The following is a 22,240-nucleotide window of genomic DNA, read 5'->3' as shown; positions in this document are numbered from 1 at the left end:
ATTCAGTCATAAACGGGTCTCCTAGTTGGGTCAAGCAGGGCTATGCTTAAGGTTTTCCCTTTTCTCTTTGTTCACACTGGTTTATACAGCACTTCTTATACATATAGGGTAAGAAATATTTGCCTTACCGGTTAATCTCCTTAGCGAAGTTGTCCCTTGGTTTTATGGCTGATCTTTCCTCGGATATGGCAAGACTTCCTTGTCGTTTCAGCTGTCTTTCTTTACTCAATTCCTTCGAAGTAGTCACATTGGCAGTAACTCACCAATGGCCCTGTCTGCTGGTTCCTTGTTGTACAGTTGGATGACTTGTACGTAACGGAATCCACTGCAACGTGGAAGGTTGCACAATTTTTGTTCGTATCGTAATGTTAGTGCTTTGCGTTCCATACATCTGTTGTACCACCCAGGCGAAGCAAGAAAAGATGAAATACCTGCTGTGTCCTTGGATTTAGCATTCTTGAGTTGTAGAGCTCTAAAACGAATTGCATTTCTTGTTACTATAATGCCATCTTCTGGTTGCATCAAAATCCATTCATTTAGTTCTTCTTCGAGTTCTAGAAAGGATGCTACATCTCCACGACAGGAACGTTTCGTTTTGGGGATTTTTTCAAGACTCTTTTTGCTTACCCCATAGTCTAATATTACTCTATGCTACTCTCTCATACCAACACTGTTATTATGTTCTTCTGCAAACTGCACGATACGCAATTTAAATCCTGCTTCAAAAGATGAATGTTTATGTTTCTGTTGGCTCATTTTCAGGTTGGTTTGTTTAACGAATAAGTAGTGCTAATATCCCGCTAAGGGGGTGTGATATTAGCACTACTTACATTATTGGCTTTGTGCACAGATATGATGTGCTCTCGGTCACCGAATGCAAGTGGGTCAAGTAGATTTGGTTGCATAAGCATTAGGTAGTATATACAGGGTGTTCGGGATAAATTTGACAGTTTCGTAAGGAAAAAGAAAATCTTCTTTGTATCTATTAAATTTAATGAATTGACAAAAAAACATTACAGGCAGAGTTAATTACAATACTATCAACAAGATTTACTCAAAATAACCACCATTAGCATCGATCACAGCTTCAATTCTGCTTCGGAACCTCGAACAAGCTGATGCTACAGTCTCCCTGGGAAGGGCCGCAAAAACTGTTTTAATTTTATCCATTAACTGGGCTTTTGTATTACTGGAAGTGCGATTGGTGTCTTTTTCAACTGCGCCCCATACAAAATAATCCATGGGGTTAAGGTCTGGGGAGTTTGGAGGCCAAACATTTGGACTGGTGAAGTCGTAGAAATTTTCAGACAACCATTTTTGACTTTTCCCAGAGGTGTGGCAAGGGGCCGAATCCTGCTGCCATACATACGGCCTACCATTGGCTACCCTTGTTATCCAGGGCTTGACTACAGTTAGCAACTCCACGAACAAAGCCCGAATTCCAATGCCAGGGTTCTTCAACACCTGTTCCTGCAGATTTGCCAGGAATTCTGCTGTACGAACGCAATCAGATCGTCTGCTAGGGATCTTTCTTCTTGCTACATCCTCGTAGTCACCATTGCAAGTCTCTAGTTCATGCCTGATTGTTTTTACTGTATTCAGGGAGCATTGGGCAGCAGTCGTAATATCCTTATTTTGATGGCGGGCACGAATCATCATGATACAAGTTATTCTCTTCCATGATTCAGGTGGGTTCCAGCTATCCATCCTTTCTGACATCTTGTATATGAATGAAGAAGGGTCCAAACTTTTAAATGAAGAGAAGTGTGTGTTAATACATGTAACTTACGGGAAAATATAATTAATTATAAATATGTCAAATTTATCCCGAACACCCTGTATATTGTGTGTGCAAGTCTAATAAGATGTTATATTTTTTAAGATCTGCATATAATGCGAACTCCTAACTTGAGTATTTTTTATCATAAATTTTTTGCATTATACGCAATAATATATGGTAAGTCGTTCTTGATTACTTGTGCTTCTTTGCCATGTTTTCAATGAATTGGCCAGTCTTCTGAATGATCTCTCAGCTGAAGAAACTGGTATTGTGCAAAATAGTTAAATGATGAAGCAGATATTGGCAAATATACCTTGCAGGTTTTTTGTCATAAATTGCATTCAGAAGTCTCACCAGACTTGTTTCTGTGCCAAAAACTATCTGATGAATACTTTTAAGGTGAAGAATTTTATTCTGTAACTCTTCTGACAGATCTTTTTCATACATATTCACAAGTTTTTCTACTTTTGTGATAAGTTGACCATCGTCCAAGTTGTGGAAATTTAAAGTAGGTGAGAATAATTCACACATCTGCTGCTTCAAACCTTGTTTTTAAATCATTCATGAAATCCAATACTGGATAAATTACAAAAATTTTGAAACCTTGTTCAGTGTCTATAGTAGTTTCTCGAATTTCGCAAAATGGAAGTTGCACACTGATTGCTTCAGCAACTACTTTTGCTTCTTCCACAACATTTTCCCACAAGTCACGTAAGTGTTGTATATCTCTTGCACTAATTCTCTTATAAGTGCAAACTCGACCTCGAGAGATATTTGTTTAGTTTGTATAATAATGTTCTTATTGTCAATATTTGCTGATATTTTGTGCCAAAACATTGTCATTAGCATACCTTTATAAGATCTGAAATATTTTTTCAAGCCTTTAATTGTGTTCAGTCTTGAAGGAGTTAATTCTGTGTCCGTCTCTCCGATAACGACATCTAACACAGCAAGTATAGCAGGATAATGTCTAACCATTGGGTGCACAGCTTGAATTCTTTAACTCTACCTTGTTTCTGAAAGACTTTGAAGAGATAGTGGTATGTGTTTTTTCAGTACTCACAGTCTTGCAAGCTGGGAAGCTTGCAAGACTGTGAGCAAAGAAAGAATAGAAGCTCTCTATATTCCCAAAAAACATTATAACATCTGGGTTGATTTTGGCAACAACGAAATTTAGTGAATGTGCTAACGAAATTTAGTGAATCCTACGAAATTTAGTGAATGTGCTCCCTAGGGAAAGAATAAGACACATTTCTTCTTTTGTAAAATGAGAGTTTTTATGCCGCTTATTTTTCCACGCATCTTCAAAGCCTTGTTTTTTAGAGTATTAATGACACCTAGTTTTTGTGTTCAGTGGTGGTGGTAGGTATGTGTATATATTGGCCAGTATGTGTCGGTTTCTGGTAAACAGTGAAGGAAAGACTCCTAGAAAGAAGACATGTGACAAGTGTATCTAGAAACATAAGTGTATTATGTTTTTCAATCTCAATTGTGAACTGTATGCATTTGTGCTGTTTCTTTAGGTGGCTAAGGAAAGTGTCTGGATGCCATGGGACCAGATCGTGAAAACATTGTCAATATAACTAAGGCAGACTTTCGATTTTAAAGGAGAGGAATCTAGGGCATTTGCTCAATGTTCCATATAAAAGTTAGCAAATGGGGGGGGGGTAATGGCGAGCCCATGGCTGTGCCTTCTTTTTGTAGGTAGTAAACATTTTGCCAAACAAAATAAATAAGTAATACATGCGCAAAGAGCGCCGTGATATCTGGAGGGAATTTGTTATCTAAAAGAAGTATTGTGTCGTTGATTGGGACATTCGTAAAGAGGGCAGAGACGTCAAAACTGACTAATAAATCATCTTTTTCTAATGTAATGTCTTTGATTATGTTTATGAAGTGTTGTGTGTGTTTCTGATATAAGAGAGGGATGACCTACCAACTCCTTGAGTGTTGCCACTAATTTCTTGGCAACACTCAAGCCTGAATTATCATCTAGCTATCTATACTTTCAACTATTGGAGGAGTGGTATGTTTTGTTTGTGTATTTTTGGTAGACCGTGAATTCTCGATGAACGAGCGTAGTGCGGAAGTAGTTTTTTTGATTGTGTCTTCAGGCCACGTAGTACAGTAAATGCTTGCCGAACTTGGGGGTTACGTCATTAATACATTGCACACACACGTCAAAATCGCGTTCCACAAAGTTAATTTTCTATGGAAAAAAATGTGTTAGGTATAGTTCAAATTAAGAAAGTATGTATGTATAATTTAAACTAAACTAAATATTGTTGTAATTAAAAGAGAAAAATGAAATAAATATTAATTGAAAGGATTTTTATTACTGCTTAATAAGTAGGTACATGATACAATTATTTTTTTAAAAAGCTAGTGATTTTTGCTTGGGACAATGACTGATGCAACTCTTTAAAAGTTTCACGGTAAGGAGCGCAGAGTTTTTCAATGCCTTTCATAACGTGTCCTCTTCTTTCTTCATTTGGGTCAATCTCCATTCCAAAATCAGACAGTTCCTGTGCCTTTTTTAACAATTCGTTTAACTTCTTGTAAGTTAAAGGTGCTTTATCTTCTTCAGTATCGCTACTTTCACTGTCAGCTGGTGTTACAAGATCATCCAATTCTTCATTCGTCATTTCATGATCGTCATTTTTGATTAATTCGACTTCTCCTCCTTCCATATCTGAAAATCCTTCGCCGCCAATTACTTTTGCAATTTGTATGATTTCTTTGGCTTCATTTTCAATCGATGAAAATCCTTTAAAATTGTTGACAACTTCTGGCCAGAGCTGATGCCAGCAAGCATTCAATGTTGATGAATTCACTTGTTCCCATGTGAGTTTAATCATTTCTATGCAGTGGCTTATGTTGAATTGCTTCCATTAGCGTGTGAATCGCTTCCATTAGCATGACACGCTAATTGCCATTAGCGTGTCATGCTTTACTTCATCTAGTGCTTTATTTGCAGCAGTGTAAACATGCCTGACATAATAGGCTTTGAATGTTTTTATGATCTCTTGATCCATTGGTTGGATTAAGGAAGTGGTGTTAGGTGGGAGGAATAAAACCTCTACATTTGGATGCAATGTTATGAGGGCTTCAGCATTGTGTCCTGGAACATTATTGAAAATTAGGAGAACTTTAAAGCACAGGTTTTGCTGTTCTAAGTAATGTTTGACTTCTTTAACAAATGAATTTTCAAACCAGTTATTAAAGTGGGCTTTTGTTACCCCAAGCTTTTCTATTCCACTTCCACACAACAGGCAATTGCTCAAAATTTTTTTCCCTGCACTGCATGAGGCATTTTAGATCAATAAATGAGCAGAGGCTTGCACTTGAAGTCGCCTGATGCATTTCCACAAAAAAGCAAAGTGAGTCTATCCTTAAAAGCTTTAAAACCTGGGGCAACCTTTTGTGTCTTTGTGATGTAGGTTCGTTGTTCCATTCGCTTATAAAATAGACCTGTCTCATCCGCATTGAAAACTTGTTGCGGAACTTAACCCCCTCTCTTCAATGAATTTCTAAAATCGGGGTTTGAATTTCTCTGCTGCTTCTTTATCTGCAGAGCCAGCTTCTCCCTGAAGCTTTACATTGTGGAAATTAAAACAGCGCTTAAAGTTTTCAAGCCGACCTTTGCTTGGTTGAAAGTCAATTTTCTTGACGATTGGCTATCTTTATTTAAAATGAAAGATAAATCTAAAGCTTTGTTTCGAATAGCAACACCATCCACAACTGAGCCTTTTTCATTTACTTGATTGTCAATCCAAGCTATTGCGGAATTCTTGAAACTTGAGCAACCTTTGCCAAAGTATTGCCTGAAGCTTTGACACTAGACCAAATCTTTTCTTCATTTCCTGTATTGTTCTTATGCTTGATTCATTTATAGCTAGTTCTCTTGCAAGCGATGAAACACGGGTACCATTTTTCAACTTATCTAAAATTCAATTTTCTGAGATAATGTAAAAACTTTGCGTCTTTTTGCTGCTTTATCGTCTTCATTCTTCCTCTTAGATGTCATATTGAATTTTTCAAATTAAAAGAAACACAAATGCAAAAGGTGAAGAGTATAAACACTGATAAATATGTGATTACAGCTCTGCTAACATGAGTGAAATGATCACAACTCGGCCTGGGTCACTCAGCTACAGGAGAATTTTGGAAATAGTGACAAAGATGGATTTCCTTAGATCATCAGGAATGTATCCTGAATCATAGATGTTATTAAAAATAACCTTTAGGTCATTAAGTGTGTTTTCATTTACTTTCTTTAACAATTCAATAGGAATCTGATCAGGGCCTGGTGTTTTACCCTTTTCTATTTCTTCATATGTAATTGGTTCACCAGCCATATTTTATATATCTGGTGCGTCTGTGCGATCAGAGTCAAAAGTTATTTTCCATATTCTCTCCATATTTTTATGATATCTTGTGTTTCTAGTAGCATTTTACCATTTTGATCTTTTATACAAGTATTATGGTTGAAATTTTTCTTTTTATTTGTCAGGGCTTGGATTGATTTATGCATTTCTTTACTATTGTGTCTCTTGTCCAGTTCCTCTATTTCTTTACATTTTTCATTAGCCATTAATTTATTTTTAATTAATTAATTAGGAGTTACTTGGTAATAATTCAACATTCAAAGCACAGACTGTATACTTGTACTTTTCTTTTTTTTTTGTCTTTCATTCATAAGTTCTAGTATTGATTCAGTCATCCAGGGTTTTTTTCTTATTGTATTTAATTTATGAGATAACCTCGTTAGCTGTCATATATTGCACTTCTAAAATTTGACCACCTGTTTTCAATTTCCTCTGTGTTACAAAATATGTTGTCTTCTGTTTTATATCTTACATGATCTAATTTCTGAGTTAAACACCATTATGTTATCAGGTATATTCAGAGCTGTGAAGTCAAGTCTTTCAGTATGATTGTTTTTAGAAATGTTTTTTAGTTTAATTTTTAAAGTGGACACAACAGGGTTATGGTCTGAACCTATATCAGCACCTGGGTATGTTTTAATGTTGGTTATTATTTTTGTATTTATTATTTATCATTATGAAATCTATTTCGTTTCTTATAAGAGTTATCTGGGTTTGTCCAAGTATACAGTCTGTGCTTTGAATGTTGAATTATTACCAAGTACCTCCAAATTAATTAATTAAAAATAAATACATTAATTAATTAAAACGAATAAATTAATTAAAATTGATAAATTAATTTGAAATATTAAAAAATTAAATATCTATTTTATTTGAATTTATATGTTCATGTAAACAAAAAATATGATTTATTTTTAATAGAACAAACTTTATAAAGATACTATAAAGTTTTACTTACTTGAAATAATTTATAATCAATGAGAGGAGAGAAATTGCTTATGGTGAGATAAAATTTCAGCAAAAGTTGGCTCTATAGTTGTTAATTTCAATCTCAGATGTGGTTCGACATCTATAATGCGATTCCTCTTCTCTGTCTTAATATCTACAGGGCCGAAAATCCAACTTCGCATAGATATGAACTTGGAAATAGAAAAATGAACCTTAGAGCTTTATCTGTTAATTCAGGAAATTCATTCTGTATTTGCAGCCAAAAAGATGATAACGTATTCTCGCTGTATTTATTTTTTAGGAAACCATCAGAAGTTCCATCAGATCACACTAATTGACAAAGGCAAGCCGACAGTTCAGTTGAAATGCTAATTTTCTTCAACTAAATTCCTTATATAATATCTGAAACACGTTCACTCAAACAAAACCATATGTTGCCGGTGCAGCATATAGTTTTGAACGTCTACTTTACAGCATTTTATGTGGGAGGGGGTCATGCGATTCATTAGTTAGTGCCATTTTTACCCAGTTGTCTCTAATTGCACTGTTTGTTGAGAAACATATTGCACAGCCTGCAGATGTCTCTGTACCTTACTCAGCGATACAATAGGAACGTTTTACGATCTCAAACTTAAATTTTATTCCATGCGTTAATGATGCATAGCCGAAAATTGACACGGACCCCCTGAATACCTTTTGCGGACCCCCAGGGGTCAGCGTACCACACTTTGAGAAACACTGGGATAGAGGATAGTAACGTGGTGAGGCCCCGATCTCTTCTACGTCTGCAATAGCCAGCTGACTTGGCTCACTCTGTCAGCCATTGATCTGTATTCAAAATCTTCTGCCTGCCAGTTGTTTCCCATTGCCATTGATATATGAATTCTTCTGCCAATGATGAAACAGCAGATGTCATTGCAGTCCTAACATCTCCCACGCTGGCCACATAAAGTCTTGGGAGATGCACTTTATAGCTTTCTGCCAGCTCTTTGCTTCGCATCAACTTTGCCATGGCTCATTGCGACACCATGTTTCCTAGGAGGTTCACGTGGAGGCATGACACTAAGACCTCCTGGGATGGCCCTCCGGACTTCACCGAAATATTGGCGCTGCCATCTATATCGGTTCGATCAGGATTTTTGACCATGTTGTAGGTTGCCATCCCAGGCTTAACTGTGCTCAACATGCTACAAGCATGACTGATGGTTAGTCAGCCAAGATCCTGGTAGGAGAACACAGCTAATTCTGTCTCTATATTAGTCACACTTCCTCCTTAATTAACTCCAATACATTACATCGACTTTAAATTAACAATAATGCTTGAGACCTTACACTTCTAATACTAAGGATCCTTGTTAAAGGAATAAGTGCTAAAGTGCTGAATTCTACTTTAACGAGTCTGATTTTACAAGATATCACACACAGTTGCTTAACCTGGCTTTTAAGATAGTATACAATTTGATGTTAACTTTACTTTACCAGCCTGACGAATTCAATTAGAAGATACTGCTCATACTTTTCCTCTAGACTTTCTTCCGATCGCTTCCTTGTCTTTCGCTCGTTCATTTCTTGTCTAGACCAGTCTGTAATTCTTCAGACACATGTTTCCCTCTAACCTATTCCTCAGGAACCCATCAGATGGAAAGATGCTCTTGGAGCTACTCGAAACCTTGGCATTCACTGTTCGCCTCGTCACATTGAATACTATGCACGGACAAGCCCGCTACTTAGCCACATCGTTGCTGCTGACCATAATCGCTTCTTCTACCTCGAACCCGAACTTCTAAAAAAAACGAGAGAGAACCCTGCTCGTGCCGCCACTTCCTTTTATACTCCCCGCATCTGCTCTCCCTATTATGTAACCTAAGCCTTTTCTGAACACAGCACCTCTGTTCGATTGCATCCCCACGTGGGTATAACACGTGTCCCAACTTTGCACATCGACCGCCTGGGGTTATGTTTAAATTCGATTACGTTTATCTATACTTTGCTCTGATTTTCGTGATGATTATAGGACCATTTATGAAATAATACATAAAAAATTATTATTAGCATATTTACAATTACTATTCTTGGCTATTTACAAGCATTTTTTCATTTGAAATTTTGCAACTCAGTTAAATCCTGAATGAAATGCTCAAGAATAAATTAAGCCTTTCATTCCAGATTTAACACTACCATACCTTTCTGCTTGGCACCCACCTTTTGCACGTGTCGTATCTTCTATTTGCGTCTTCCTGGAAAAACATCTAATGCGTGACATTCTGCATGTAAACAATTTGCCATAGGCTACACAATTCACCAGAAGTTTTTGTTAGTGGACTTTGAACTTCTGTTACATGCCTTAACATATCTTACAAAGAATACTTCTTCCATTATAAATTTTTACAAAATTGATATCGTTTACTCTTAAGTAATATTTCAAAATCTCTACTAGCAGAGCCGGCGCTAGAGTCTTTGCCGCCCGCATGCAATTTCTATCTAAGCGCCCCTGTAATGATCCGGGAGTGTGTGGTTCTTTTACGATAATAAAAATTTAAATTATTTGAAATTTCTTAAATAAATATTAATAGAACAGCCACACGTTGGTTTGCTAAATGTAATGAACTGGGGGTGTTGACTAGGCAGAATAATCGTTAAAAACCCGAATATTCAAAAAATTCTCAAAAGTTAAAGCAAATTTTGATAAAGCCCCGTCACTTTAATCGTATAATATATTGATACAGGGATTATAGTCTTCTCACTGACCCGAATCGCTAACAAAATTAAAATGAATTTTGATTAAAGTTAAAATTTATTTGAACTAAAGTTTAAAAAATTCTTGCATTTTACAAGTTACTAAATTCTTAGTAAGATGTAAAAAATTTTTAATAATTTTTATAAGTGGAACTGTCTTTTAGGAAAATAAAAGAAACTCAAGATAGATGAGAAAATAAGAAAAGAATTCAGAAATAATTAGAACATTTAATATAAGTATTCAAAAATAACATCTTTACAGAATAACAGAAAATAAATTAAATTACATAAATATACTTGAAATTTTTTAAATTAAAATTTTAAGGTTTTTGGTATCATATTTACAAAATTAGAAATAATGGTCTTAACATCTAATTCCGCACATATATCATTTTCGCCAAACTAACAAGCTTTTTTGTGACATACATGATCTTAAATAGGTTTTAATCAATTTTCAACTTCGAAAAGGAACGTTCACTGCTCGCTACACTAGCAGTTAAGGTTAATAGTATTCTTAAAGCAATTGAAAAGTTAGGGAAAGATAAGTTATTGGACACAATAAAATTAAGAATATTGAAAGGGCTTTTGAATATTTAAATTATCCCTCCGAAAAATATCCCGGAAAGCACATAACTCGTCATATACTGATATTGCCTTTACGTCTTTATTGTCGCAGTCCTTCAAGAGAATCTCTAAATTGTCAAAATTTCTTCGTAAAACTTGGTTATTAATTTATAGTAATCTATACAAGAAATTGAAATTATCATAATATGTTTTTTAATTGTTCAAAACATTCTATTAACGAACAATTGCAACATCTAGAAGTGTATAAAACACATTCACTCTAAATTTATCTTCTGGCGATTGTGGCATTTCATCATGATGCTCGTAGTCCAATTGTCATGGCTTCTTTCGTCGTCGAACTTCCATACCAGTTTTAAATTCTTGTTCTCCAACCACCTCTTCACTCAAGTTATTTTGCCGTTTTTAGAACTTCTTTAAAATTTGTATCTGATTGATACTCTTGCAAGAATATTTTTAAGGCTTTCAATAGATTCTAAAGCAAGTGTAATGTTCATATTTTTGTCTTGAAGCATTTTACTCACAGAGTTTATTCTGTTAAGTAAATCATGCCAAGTTATAAGAGAGCAAATAAATTTATAGTTCTTTATTTTAGGATATAATGTTTGTGCTTCATGCTGAGTTTCTTTATTAAAATTTTCATTATTTAAAATTTCAAAAAGTGCATCATAAATTTCTCCTACTTGATATCGTAGAGTGCGAATTGCATTAATTTTACTTTTCCATTGCATTTCTGATGGCTGTTTGAATGTTAAATTTTTTATGAACTTTAAAAGGATTGCCCAACCCTTTGTAAGAGAATGAAAAGAAATTTTATATTTCTTCAATAATTGCAATGTATCTGCATTCACTTTTGGCTGCATCGTTAATGATTAAGTTTAGAGTATGAGCAGCACATGGCACGTAAAAAGTTTGGGGATTTCTGTTCGAAAGCAAATTTTGGAGCCCATATTTTTTCTTTTTCATATCTGCCTCATTGTCATACCCTTGACCTCACATGTCTTCAATGGGAATGTTCCATTTTTACAGTTGTTCCATTATTGTTACACATAAACCACGTCCTGTGGAATCTGATATATCTGCAAAACCTAAAAAGTTTTCTCTGATCTTGACAATTCCATTGTCACAGGAAACAAAGCGAATAATAATGGTCATTTGTTCCATTTTACTTGCATTAGGTGTGCAGTCTAAAATTATTGAATAATATTTAGATTTGTAAATTGATAATAAAATTGTATCCCTGATTGCGTTACTTAAAGTTTCCAGTATTTCATTTTAACTGTCTTTACTGAAATAGTGTACCCTGTTGTTTCGTTGTAGGGCACTTTCAACATGATTTTCCATAACGGGATCAAACATAGCAAACAGTTTGACTAATTTTAAAAAATTGCCGTTATTCCTTTCATATAATTTATCAGATGATCCGCAAACAGCTAAATTTTGACTACCAAGGAATTTTATAATATCAGTCAAGTATTCTAAAACACTTGACAGTTGTTTCTTTTCCATTTCATACATGGTTTGAGTCTGGAAATCAATTGTAGTTTTGTTTTGTTTTTTAATTTTTATCAAGTTCCTTCCATTTTAAGAAATTTTTCATGTGAGTTAAACTAGTCTCATGTCTATGTAAAGTTGTACTTGCATTTCTCCAATCGTTTATAACCTTCTACAAGACTCAGTAGGTGCGACAAGTTTGCAACAAAAGCGAAAAACAGAATTTAAACTTTCAGAATAAATGAGCCATGTTCTTGGCAAGAGCTCCCGTTTTCCATTTTTCTATTTTATAATAGAAAAATGGAAAATGGGAGCTCTTGCCAAGAACATGGCTCGTCCTCAAATTTATGACCATATGTATCTCTGGAATATATTATATTTTTATTTTGAATAGGCCTCATCTCAATTAAAACAACTCGTAATTTTTCATCAATATTTCCCTATTCAACTGGATCTTCTAAATTTACAGACACTAACAATGTGTTAGTTTCGTGGTCAACTACAACTAAATCTTGTTGTAGTTGACTAAATCCTAACTATTTTTCACTTAAATCATGTTCAATAGTTGCAATAGTACTTTCATGCAAACTGGATGATGTGCACGGTTCTTCGACTCTGATTTCTGATGTATCGAGTTATTTACAAACTGCATCAGAATATTTTAATATTTTAACAAATTTATTAAGAGTCCCAGTTTGTTTCTTAATATCTGCTTCTTTCGCAGAATGATGCTTACGATTTTGTGCACTGAATAACTTTTTTTAAATTTTTGATTCCATTTCTATTTTATACCCACAAGAAATTATTACACATCACGACACAGAGACGAAATAATAGTTGGCACTGCACTACTGTCAGCAGCATACTGAGATGTGTACCATATGACTGGTTAACTAGCAACTAATGTTTTGTATGAAAATTAATTTCTGCACATGAAAAACCTTCACTGTTTCACTTTAGATAGATTGCAGTAGACACAACATTCTGCAGGCAAACATTTAGCCTGCTGTAGCTGAAAAATTGTGAACTGCTGGCTGATAAAAGAGGCGGCAATATACTTTTATAAAAATTTTTATTCGGTGTATCCGGTGTCATGTCCACTTTTCCTTAAAATTACCTTTTCTTATCTCTCAATACCCCATTGGCTGTACCTCTGACAAGAATGAAGCTGAGGTCTAGTGAGACAAAGAATTGCAAATGGCGGATGCCAACTTCTTTATCTCCACTCTGGCTCTATCTCCCTTTTCAAACTCAGAAATTTATTTGTTTTAGCTGCGCCACTCTGAATCCTAGGATATACTGAAAACATGACCACAGAGTTAGAAACCAGTCAGCGTTCACTCTTCTCAGTAAAATTTTATAACTTGCAATCGTGACCTTAACTTAAACTGTTTCCTGCCTTTATGTAGTTCGTTTTACTGTGTGAGCAAGTTCACTAGTTCTAGACACAGGGAAGACAAATTTCATAATAATAAAACAATTTAATTACACTGATTATATCATACAAATACATTTATATAAGCTTAGTTAAATCATTCAATTAGAATACACATTTAAATCATCACACACTCTCATGCACATAGTTATATAAAACACTCTTGAAATTTCGTATCTCAAAATACCTAGTCTAAATTTTATATCATCACAGAATACAGTATCTTAAACCTTATATCACAGAATACTAAATGTTAAAGTTTAGTTACTCGGTTTCCTCTCTATATTAATTACACTAGAATTCATTCAAAACTTTCCTTAACAGTCTTTTCCTATTAACATTTTATCTCTTTGCCAAGATCTGAAGAAACTTAAATAATTCTCTTACAAACACACATTACGAAACATTGACATATTCTCTTTCTTTATAATTGGCCACAGTTCTAGGAATGTCTTTCAACACACAATTCAGATCTTCACATTTAATTCACTAAATAGTAGATATAAAGTTCACCTTATCGGTTTACAGCATTTTCTCTCTGGGCCACTTCAGAATTCTTTCATCAGACTATTACCTTGACTTTCCCTCTGTTACTTCGATTGGAATTCTTCATTCTTGTTTTCCACCATTATGTCTGCTGGGCTTTCTTTTGTCTCCAACTGGTAGTTTCTCTTTGTCATATGATCATACTCTCCACTTACGAAGGAAACCACGTGGAGCCTCACTACCAGCCGGATGATTCATGGCACAGGTATCAGCAGCAGGAAAACGTCTCAAAAAGTCTGGTGCCTAGCGATACACTCGCTTTTAAACCATGCGCAGTTTCCCCTCTGTCGTCAAGTACTCATGCGTGATATGCTCCTTGCTTCTCCCAGCACATAGCATCACTCGCGGCAACCTACCGAAACTCTCGTAACTTTACATTGGATGAAGGGGGGGCAAAGCACCGTTCTGCACAACAAATATACCAAGGTTGGCCGTTTCACATTTGGTATAGTATTTTGATTTTCTTTTATCTAGCAAATGGTTAGTTGTTCACATACAAAATTCTGACTAAGTAACTACTACATTTTTAAACACTGAAATTCCACAGTACTAAAATAAAATTATACTAGACTATATTACAATATTATAATTTTTCCTTCTTTTCTGGTAGATTATTAGTTTTCTTATTTAAGTGATAATAAAGTTATGTCTTCCGACATAACACCGGCCTTATTTATTTTAATATTGATCATTCTAAGAATTTTTTGTTTTTATGATAAAATTTTGTTTCTTAAAAATTAACTTATGAACTGTTCCCTGGCGGCGGTGCCCCCATCGTAGTGCCACCCGCATGCTCTGCATTTCTGCTTCTGCCAGCCTTGTGTACTAGCATATGATTCTTTAAACAATTAGTATCTTTACCTATCTACAAGCATTTTTGTTATTGTTTAGCTAAACTTGTTGAATCCTGAATAAATTATTTCTTTAAGGAAATCTTTTCATTCAAGATCCAACACAATGAAAAATTGGATCGCAATCCACTGTATTGGCAATTTCGATTGCTCCCCATAACATATTTTTGAACGCCTCATCGGTTCTACAGTCCTTTAAATAATTTTTTAAGTCTATCAACATTTTCATTATTGTAGACAATTATATCCGGTTTTTGCATCAAATTACTTATGACATTAATTTTTGATAAGATTTGGTGCCATATAACAAGAGAACATGAATTTGAAAGATTTAATTTTTAATAATCATTCAGGCTTCATTCCTTGTGTCGCTATCTCTTGATTTATCTTGATATAAAATGTATAAAGCATTGTATATTTTTTCTAAATTATACCTTAAAACTTTTACAGTGTCTATGCAGCTTGACCATCTTGTATCACAAACTTTTTTAACAGTAAAACTTGGGAATTCCTCTTTTAAAATTTTCCAATGATAGGCTGATTTAGAAAAAAAATTATATATTTCCTGAATCAATGAAAAAAAATTTGCTATTTCATGCAGCATGCATCATTTATGCATGCTGCATAAATGATGCATTTTTTCATGCACTTGCAGCATCATTTACAACTAAAATAAGCGTATGAGCATCACATGGCACGTAAAATGCTCTCGGGTTTATATCTAATATTCTCTTTTGGAGACCCTGAATTTTGCCCCTTTATGATATGCTTGAGCACGTAAATCGTAAAGATTTATATTTTCTGATTGCAAAAAATGTACAACAAAATTTGTTAAACCTTCACCTGTTGAGTTAGTAATTGAATAAAATCCTAAAAAGTGTTCTCTGATTTCTATTTTCTTGTCATTATCAAGGTAAACAAATCTTGCAACAATACTTTTCAACAGTAAAAAAGTTTATTGCTGTTACCTCTGAAAACTAAATTTTGTCTTGCTAAAAATTGAACTGTATAAATAATCGTTTCTATTACCGATTTCCAACAATTTTTTTCTAGTTTTATTAATTGTTCATTTACCGCATCTATTGTATTATTATTTATAAATTACTTTTTTAAATTGATCCATGACTTGTAACATTTGATATGTGCTTCAGTTTTTTCATAGCGCTCTAATGTTCTCAATAAATGTTGCCAATCGCAATAACCAATTACATCATTGAATGCATTAATTTTATCGTTAAAAAGTTTACAAGGAAAACAGCATACCGAATTTATGCATTTAGAATACAATAACCAATTTCTGTGTATCTTTCCATTATAACTTAATTGTTTATGGTAATAATCTGCTGAAAATGATGGTTTTTTTTTTTTTTTTTTTTTTTGTCATCTTTTGGAAAGCCAATATCATATATTTGCTTTGGTCCAACATCTATTAGAATCATTTTGAGATTATCAGTTATTTTTAAAGGCCCCTTTCCTGGATCATCAAAATCATGCTCAAGGATAGAATTCATAAGAGAGTTTTCAGTTGTTATACTTGTATTGCACACGCTTTTGTTACCTGTTTCTTCTGGTGAACCGAGTGAGCTGTTGAGAGTTTCAGAAGTGAAAGATGAATTTTCTAAGCATCATTTTTTAAATGTATGGCAGAAAAAGAATCTTCAAAATTTTCTCGTGCAACTGAAGATTTGCCTGTACATGTAGATGCAAAATAAATGGAAATAGGAGTCATAAATTTTTTTTTACATTTTCTTTCTTTCTTTCTCTTCATTTTTTATATTCTGCTCCAATAAATCTTTTTCTTCCGTCTGACATCGAAAAGTGAGGGTTATTAATATTATATTAGTTAAATTTTATGATGTTGGATATACAAGAAATTAATATTATTGCTATTAATGATTATACTTCATTGTATAATCCAAATTAGATATTAGCTACATAAAATAAATATTGGATATTTGTTTCTTGCTGCCCAGGTGTGGTGCACCCTCGGGTCGGCACGGCCCAGTTGGTATGTACTATTGTCTGAGACTAGCAGACTTATTTTTTCTAAATAAGTGGTTTGGTTTAGAATAACGGTGGCATTTCCTTTATCGGAAATATGTTCGGATTAGATTTTAATGATTTCACCGCTGTTAATTCATGTTTCGTCAAGTTACTTGTGTTATTGTCGTGGTTCCCTGGTAAATTTGAGATTACATGTTGTCTTGTTATTATTTATTTCTAGCATTAGGTGATTTATTTTGCTTCACTTATTTTAAGGTTTTTTTTTTTTTTTTTTATTCCCTCCTTGGGCCATAATGATTCCCTTAAAGGATTTTAGGAGAACTTAAAATGTGTCTAACAAAACATCCTCTAAACCTCACTGATTAGCAAACACCCTTATCGACTAAGAGAAATTTATTTGTCTTGCACCACTCTGAGACTAGACGTTTGAAAGCATAACATCAAGGTATTGGCAATCAGTATCTAATATATTACTTATTTTTCTAAAGTAAGTGGTCAAGATCAAAAGTATATATTCATCAATCATTGTTAGACTATTACACTTATGCACACCATGAATTTCCCACCATGATTCGAACTATTTATGAGCGGTGCAGTGAAGACTAATCAGGCAAGCACATATTCAATTTTAAGACAAAATACATTTATTGCTGAACTTAATAAGGCCTTTTCACAAGGAACTAATTTATCAGTTAAATGTTGAGGATATGATAACTTATAGGAAATAATGACATTGTCATGCACATTTCATTCAATGTTGGACACTTCTAGTTTTCATTTCTAAAATATATGGGTTACCTCTTATACAACTCAAATGGTCAATAAAATACTCTTATTTTAATATTTAAGGGCCCAATTCCCTTAAACTCAACAAAATGCCATCCTATCAATTTGAGTCCAGCCTATTCTGGTCCCTCAACTTAAATATCTTAATTAGGTAACACATTCCACTGGATCCATACAGTCCATTAACAGTAAATGCACAAGGAACAATAATCTAAATTTATCAATCTCGAAATGAGTACATTGACATGGAGACTCTTTTTCTCTTAGGGCAATTATTCTACTGAAATTAAACTACATTAACACAAGAACATATTTACTTTTTAATCACACGTTCTCAAGGAACAAACAATACTAGTGTTCCAAGAGAACGTGTTTAGTGCCTGTGGTAGTTCCTTCTAAATTGAGTCAAGTTCATAAGGAACTACCACAGGCACTAAACACATTCTCTTGGAACACTAGTATTTATTACAAAACGTCAATCAAGATCTCAATTTAATCGGACAAGTTCCCACAACCTTACTAATAGTACATAGAAACGTAGACTTACCGGGACTGACGAATTACTACCTCTCTTAAGTGGAATACAGTGCTTTCTCTTTATCCTGCCGAATCCCATTCGACAGGATATCGTCACAAGTCCTCATGCAGCTCATCAGGAATCTTGCTTTCTACAGATATCTGGTTTTCTCAGGAGATTCAGGCTCTGTTGCACCACGTCTGTGTTGGCTATCTCAGGAACACACATTTCTGAAGACTTGCTGAGCACTCCTTTGTCTGCCTCAGTCACTTACTTTTCATTAACATAAACATCGAATGTTCATGTTAATGAACATTCAATGTTCATGTTAATGAAGAGTAAGTGACCTAATGATGTTCTGTTAGGCTTGAACTACGAAGATATACTTCCCATAGGAAGATAGGAGTTAAGACATTTCCGAGTTGCAAGTGAGAGACCCTGGTGACAAATGATCCTCACGACATGAGAGCTTCAACACGTAAGAGCAAAAAAAGTAAGGTTTTTCAGGCCTTCACAACTGTTTTATATCTCACGCTCCTTTCTTCTATTAGGCCTTGTATTACCTTTCTATCTTGCCGAAAAATGCTGTACCCTGCTACATTTTTTCCTGTTATTATATCCTCTTCTGTCAACCACATCTCAGTGATCCCAATAATTTTTGGCCAGGCTGATGCTATCTGCACCACCAATTCCTCTCCCTTATTCCAGATACTACTGGCATTAGTATAAAGCATATAAATGCCATTTGTTTCTATACCCAGCATTATCCCCTCTATTCCCCACTGGGCTCAGTGTTACCTGATGTCGTCTCCATTCTCCCACGTATCCATTCCCACAAGAGGCCACCCCTGCTATCATCCTCCCTGGGACACTGACTCATTCAGAACAGCAATCTCTCCAGATGCCTACGTCCTTCCTCATTCAGATGTAAGCGGTCTCTCGCATACAATTCCTCTCTTTCCTCAAACGCACTCCAAGCATCCACATATACCAGTCCTCTTGTCACACATTCTAGCTATTATGTCATTCAATATTGCTGCTCTTCTGCTCAGCTTGTCATTATCATACCTAGGCAACACGCACACTATTTTTCCTCTCTCTCTGTCTTCTTCCGTACAGCCTCAAACAAAAATCTCATATCTCTCGCTGCTCGACTTACATTACCATTCAAGTCATTTGTTCCTACCATCACAATCATCTCATCCACCCTTTCACCTCTCTTAATTGCCATAGCCACCCTTTCTATTGTTCTTCCTGGCAGACACTCCTCACACAGCCTATCTTGAACACAAGGATCATTGAGTCGCCATACATTATACCTCTTACCATTCCCTCTCTCCTATTGTTTCCATTCTCTCCTCTTCTTTCATTCCCATAGGTCTCTCTCATTCCCTCTCCTCTACTGCTATTCTCTCTTCTAGCATTCCCATACCTCTCTCTCTCCTACTGTTTCCATTCTCTCCTCTTCTAGCACTCCCATACATCTCTCTCCTACTGTTTCCATTTTCTCCACTTCTAGCACTTCTATATCCCTCTCTCATTCCGTCTCTCCTGCTGTTTCCATCCTCTCATCTGCTAGCATTCCCATACCTCTCTCATTCCATCTCTCCTACCATTTCCATTCTCTCCTGTTCTAGCACCTTCATATCCCTCTCTCATTCCGTCTCCTACTGTTTCCATCCTCTCGTCTGCTAGCATTCCCATACCTCTCTCTCATTCCATCTCTCCTACCGTTTCCATTCTCTCCTGTTCTAGCACTTCCATACCTCTCTCTCATTCCCTCTCTTCTACTGTTTCCTTTCTTTCCTCTTCTAACACTCCCAAAATTCTCTCTCTCCCCCCTACTCTGATTCGGCTTGCATTTATCTCTTCCATTCTCCTAATCTTATCTTTCATTAAGTATAGTCTCTGGGAAAAATTCCATGTTACTTCTCTTAACCACTATTATTATAATTACCACTATTATAGCCTGATTTTGTTTAGGAGTGTCCCTTATTTAAATACATTGGCTATCAATACTCAAGAGGGGTATATATATTTAGGGCATTATTGGTGAGTATAGAAGGCAATTAAGGTAGAATAAAAGAGTGGGAAAAATTTGGTACATACCTTTTTTTATTCTACAATGTCTTCTACTTCCATGATCTCGCTGAAGGTTGTTTACAAGCAGGGGGAGAAGAGGGAGGGAGCATGGGGGTGTGTTTAGACGCGGGACAATAAGGTTGGATAACCCGGGTTAATAATAATATATATATAAATGTATACAAATATTATTTTGAATTAGGGCGCATTTGGGGGGGGGGGGTAAAACTATTGTGGCAACTGGGGCTGGGTTGACGGCGTGTGGAACTGTTTTGGTCATGTGACCATCCTCGGAAGTTTGTCGGAAATGAGTGTAGGGCTATGTCAGGGCAAAGTTGCAACTGCCAAATAAGGGCATTAGTTGTTGCTACATGGCCGGAGGCGTGGCTTAAATTGTAAGTTCTGGATCGTCCAACATTTGGAAATTAGGTACGGGTGGTGGACGTTGATAGAATTTTCATTGCATTTTATGGCAATAGTTTCAGATATTCTTAACATTGTTTCATTGTCTTGTTTGTCTATGATTATGGCCTTGTCGATTTGGGGGATGTGTTTTAGTTCAAGGGCGTGAGCTGCAATCTCAGTCTTCCCTGTACTCTGTGTTTTATTTTTCTTTTTGATGTTGTGATGTTTTTTTGTGTTCAGATATTCCAGAATGGGAATATTGCAATTCCTTGTAATCTAGTCCATAAGGACCTAATTGTAGAGTCGGTGTAGGTGACGTCACAGTCCTCTTGACAAGGAAATTTGTAGACAACGTTGTGGAGTTCGAATATTTCTTTGTGTGTGAGAGATTTTTTAAGTTTTAGGAGAGTTGCTAATTTTTGGTTCGTGGTGAATACTAGCTTATAGTCCGTGTTTTTGAAAATGTATTTGTAGGCTTTGTATGTGTTTTGGATGTTTGGCAATTTGATGACCATACGTGTCGGGAAGTCTGTTTTGGTTGTATTATCGTTATGACAGGATTTTGCCATATTGTTCGCATAATTTATTAGATGTGTAGGATAGTTGCGATTTTTGAAAACCTGTGTTAAATACTTTAATTCTGTGTTAAGATAATTGCTGTTGGTTGAGAATTTGTAAGCATTGATAAATTGTGATAGGATGACTGCTTTTTTGACGGAATATGGGTGGTATGAATTGAAATGGAGGTAGTTTCCGATGTGTGTGGGTTTGTGGAATATCTTTGTAGCTATCTTGTTATTGCAAGATAGCTACAAAGCTATCTTGCAATAACAACAAAGCTTCTGATTAATGTCAGGTTTAAGAAATTGATGGGTTTGTTCTGTTCTGTTTCTAAGGTGAATTGCTATTACTATAATTGTTGTGGAATGTTTGTAAGATGGAGATATGCGAGGGTATGCCAATGCATAGAATATCATCTACGTATCTGCCATAAAAGGTGATGCTGGGGGGAACAGAAGGGTGGAGTAGAAGTGATTCAATGTGTGCCAGGAACAATTCTGCTAGATGACCACTGATGTTTTGGCCCATTGGAAGACCGAAAATTTGAACATATAAGGAGTTGTTGAACTTAAAGAAGTTTGCAGATATTGTGACTGATCAAGCTAATGATGTCAATTGGTGTTAATTTTGTGCGTGTGTAGGGTGTGGTCCTCTGTGAGTAGTGTGTGCACAATGTCTAATGTCCTGGGGACATCCACGTTTGTGTATAATGAAGTTGCATCTAATGAGGTGAGGATGTCATCTTGGGATGGAATAGTGTTATTTATTTTCCAGAATAGGTCATCCATATTTTTGATCATACAGATAGACGTTGTTAGTAGTGGTTTGATGAGTTTGGCAGCAAATTTAGATAAAGGAACTGTGGTGGTGTTCTTGTAGAAGACTATGAGTCATATCGGATAACCGTCTTGTGAGTTTTGATGTTTCCGAACATATGGGGGTGCGTGTAGTATGAGGGGGTTGTGTGTCTCATTGTGGTTTTATCTATTTTGTTTTGACTTTTTAAGGTATGTAGGGTGCTGTTGATTTGTCTTATGAGGTCGGGGGTAGGATCATTGTGGATTGTTTGGTAGGTGTGTTGGTCATTTAAGATGGCCATAATTTTGTTGTGGTAATCGGTTTTGT

At 35.3% G+C, this 22,240-nt stretch overlaps 2 protein-coding genes across 2 annotated transcripts in view; one reads left to right on the top strand and one right to left on the bottom strand.

Annotated features, from left to right (window-relative positions):
• Positions 1–22,240, top strand: part of LOC150105101 (juvenile hormone acid O-methyltransferase-like) — a 173,616-nt gene that overhangs the window by 38,222 nt on the left and 113,154 nt on the right. The gene's annotated exons all lie outside the window — the stretch shown is intronic.
• The window catches only part of LOC150105102 (juvenile hormone acid O-methyltransferase-like), a 75,892-nt gene continuing 59,199 nt past the window's right edge, over positions 5,548–22,240 (bottom strand). The window contains exon 4 of the mRNA XM_090395550.1: positions 5,548–5,723. Within this exon, the coding sequence (XP_090251676.1) occupies positions 5,548–5,723 (176 nt within the window). The remainder of the gene's footprint in view (positions 5,724–22,240) is intronic.

This window comes from Typopeltis vanoorti, chromosome 7 (genome assembly GCF_054136105.1).
Source record: "Typopeltis vanoorti isolate ZY-2024b chromosome 7, IOZ_Tvanoo_1.0, whole genome shotgun sequence".
Taxonomy (NCBI): Eukaryota; Metazoa; Arthropoda; class Arachnida; order Uropygi; family Thelyphonidae; genus Typopeltis; species Typopeltis vanoorti.
The sequence above is the reverse complement of the archived record's forward strand: the minus strand, read 5'-3'. Positions and strand labels throughout refer to the sequence as shown.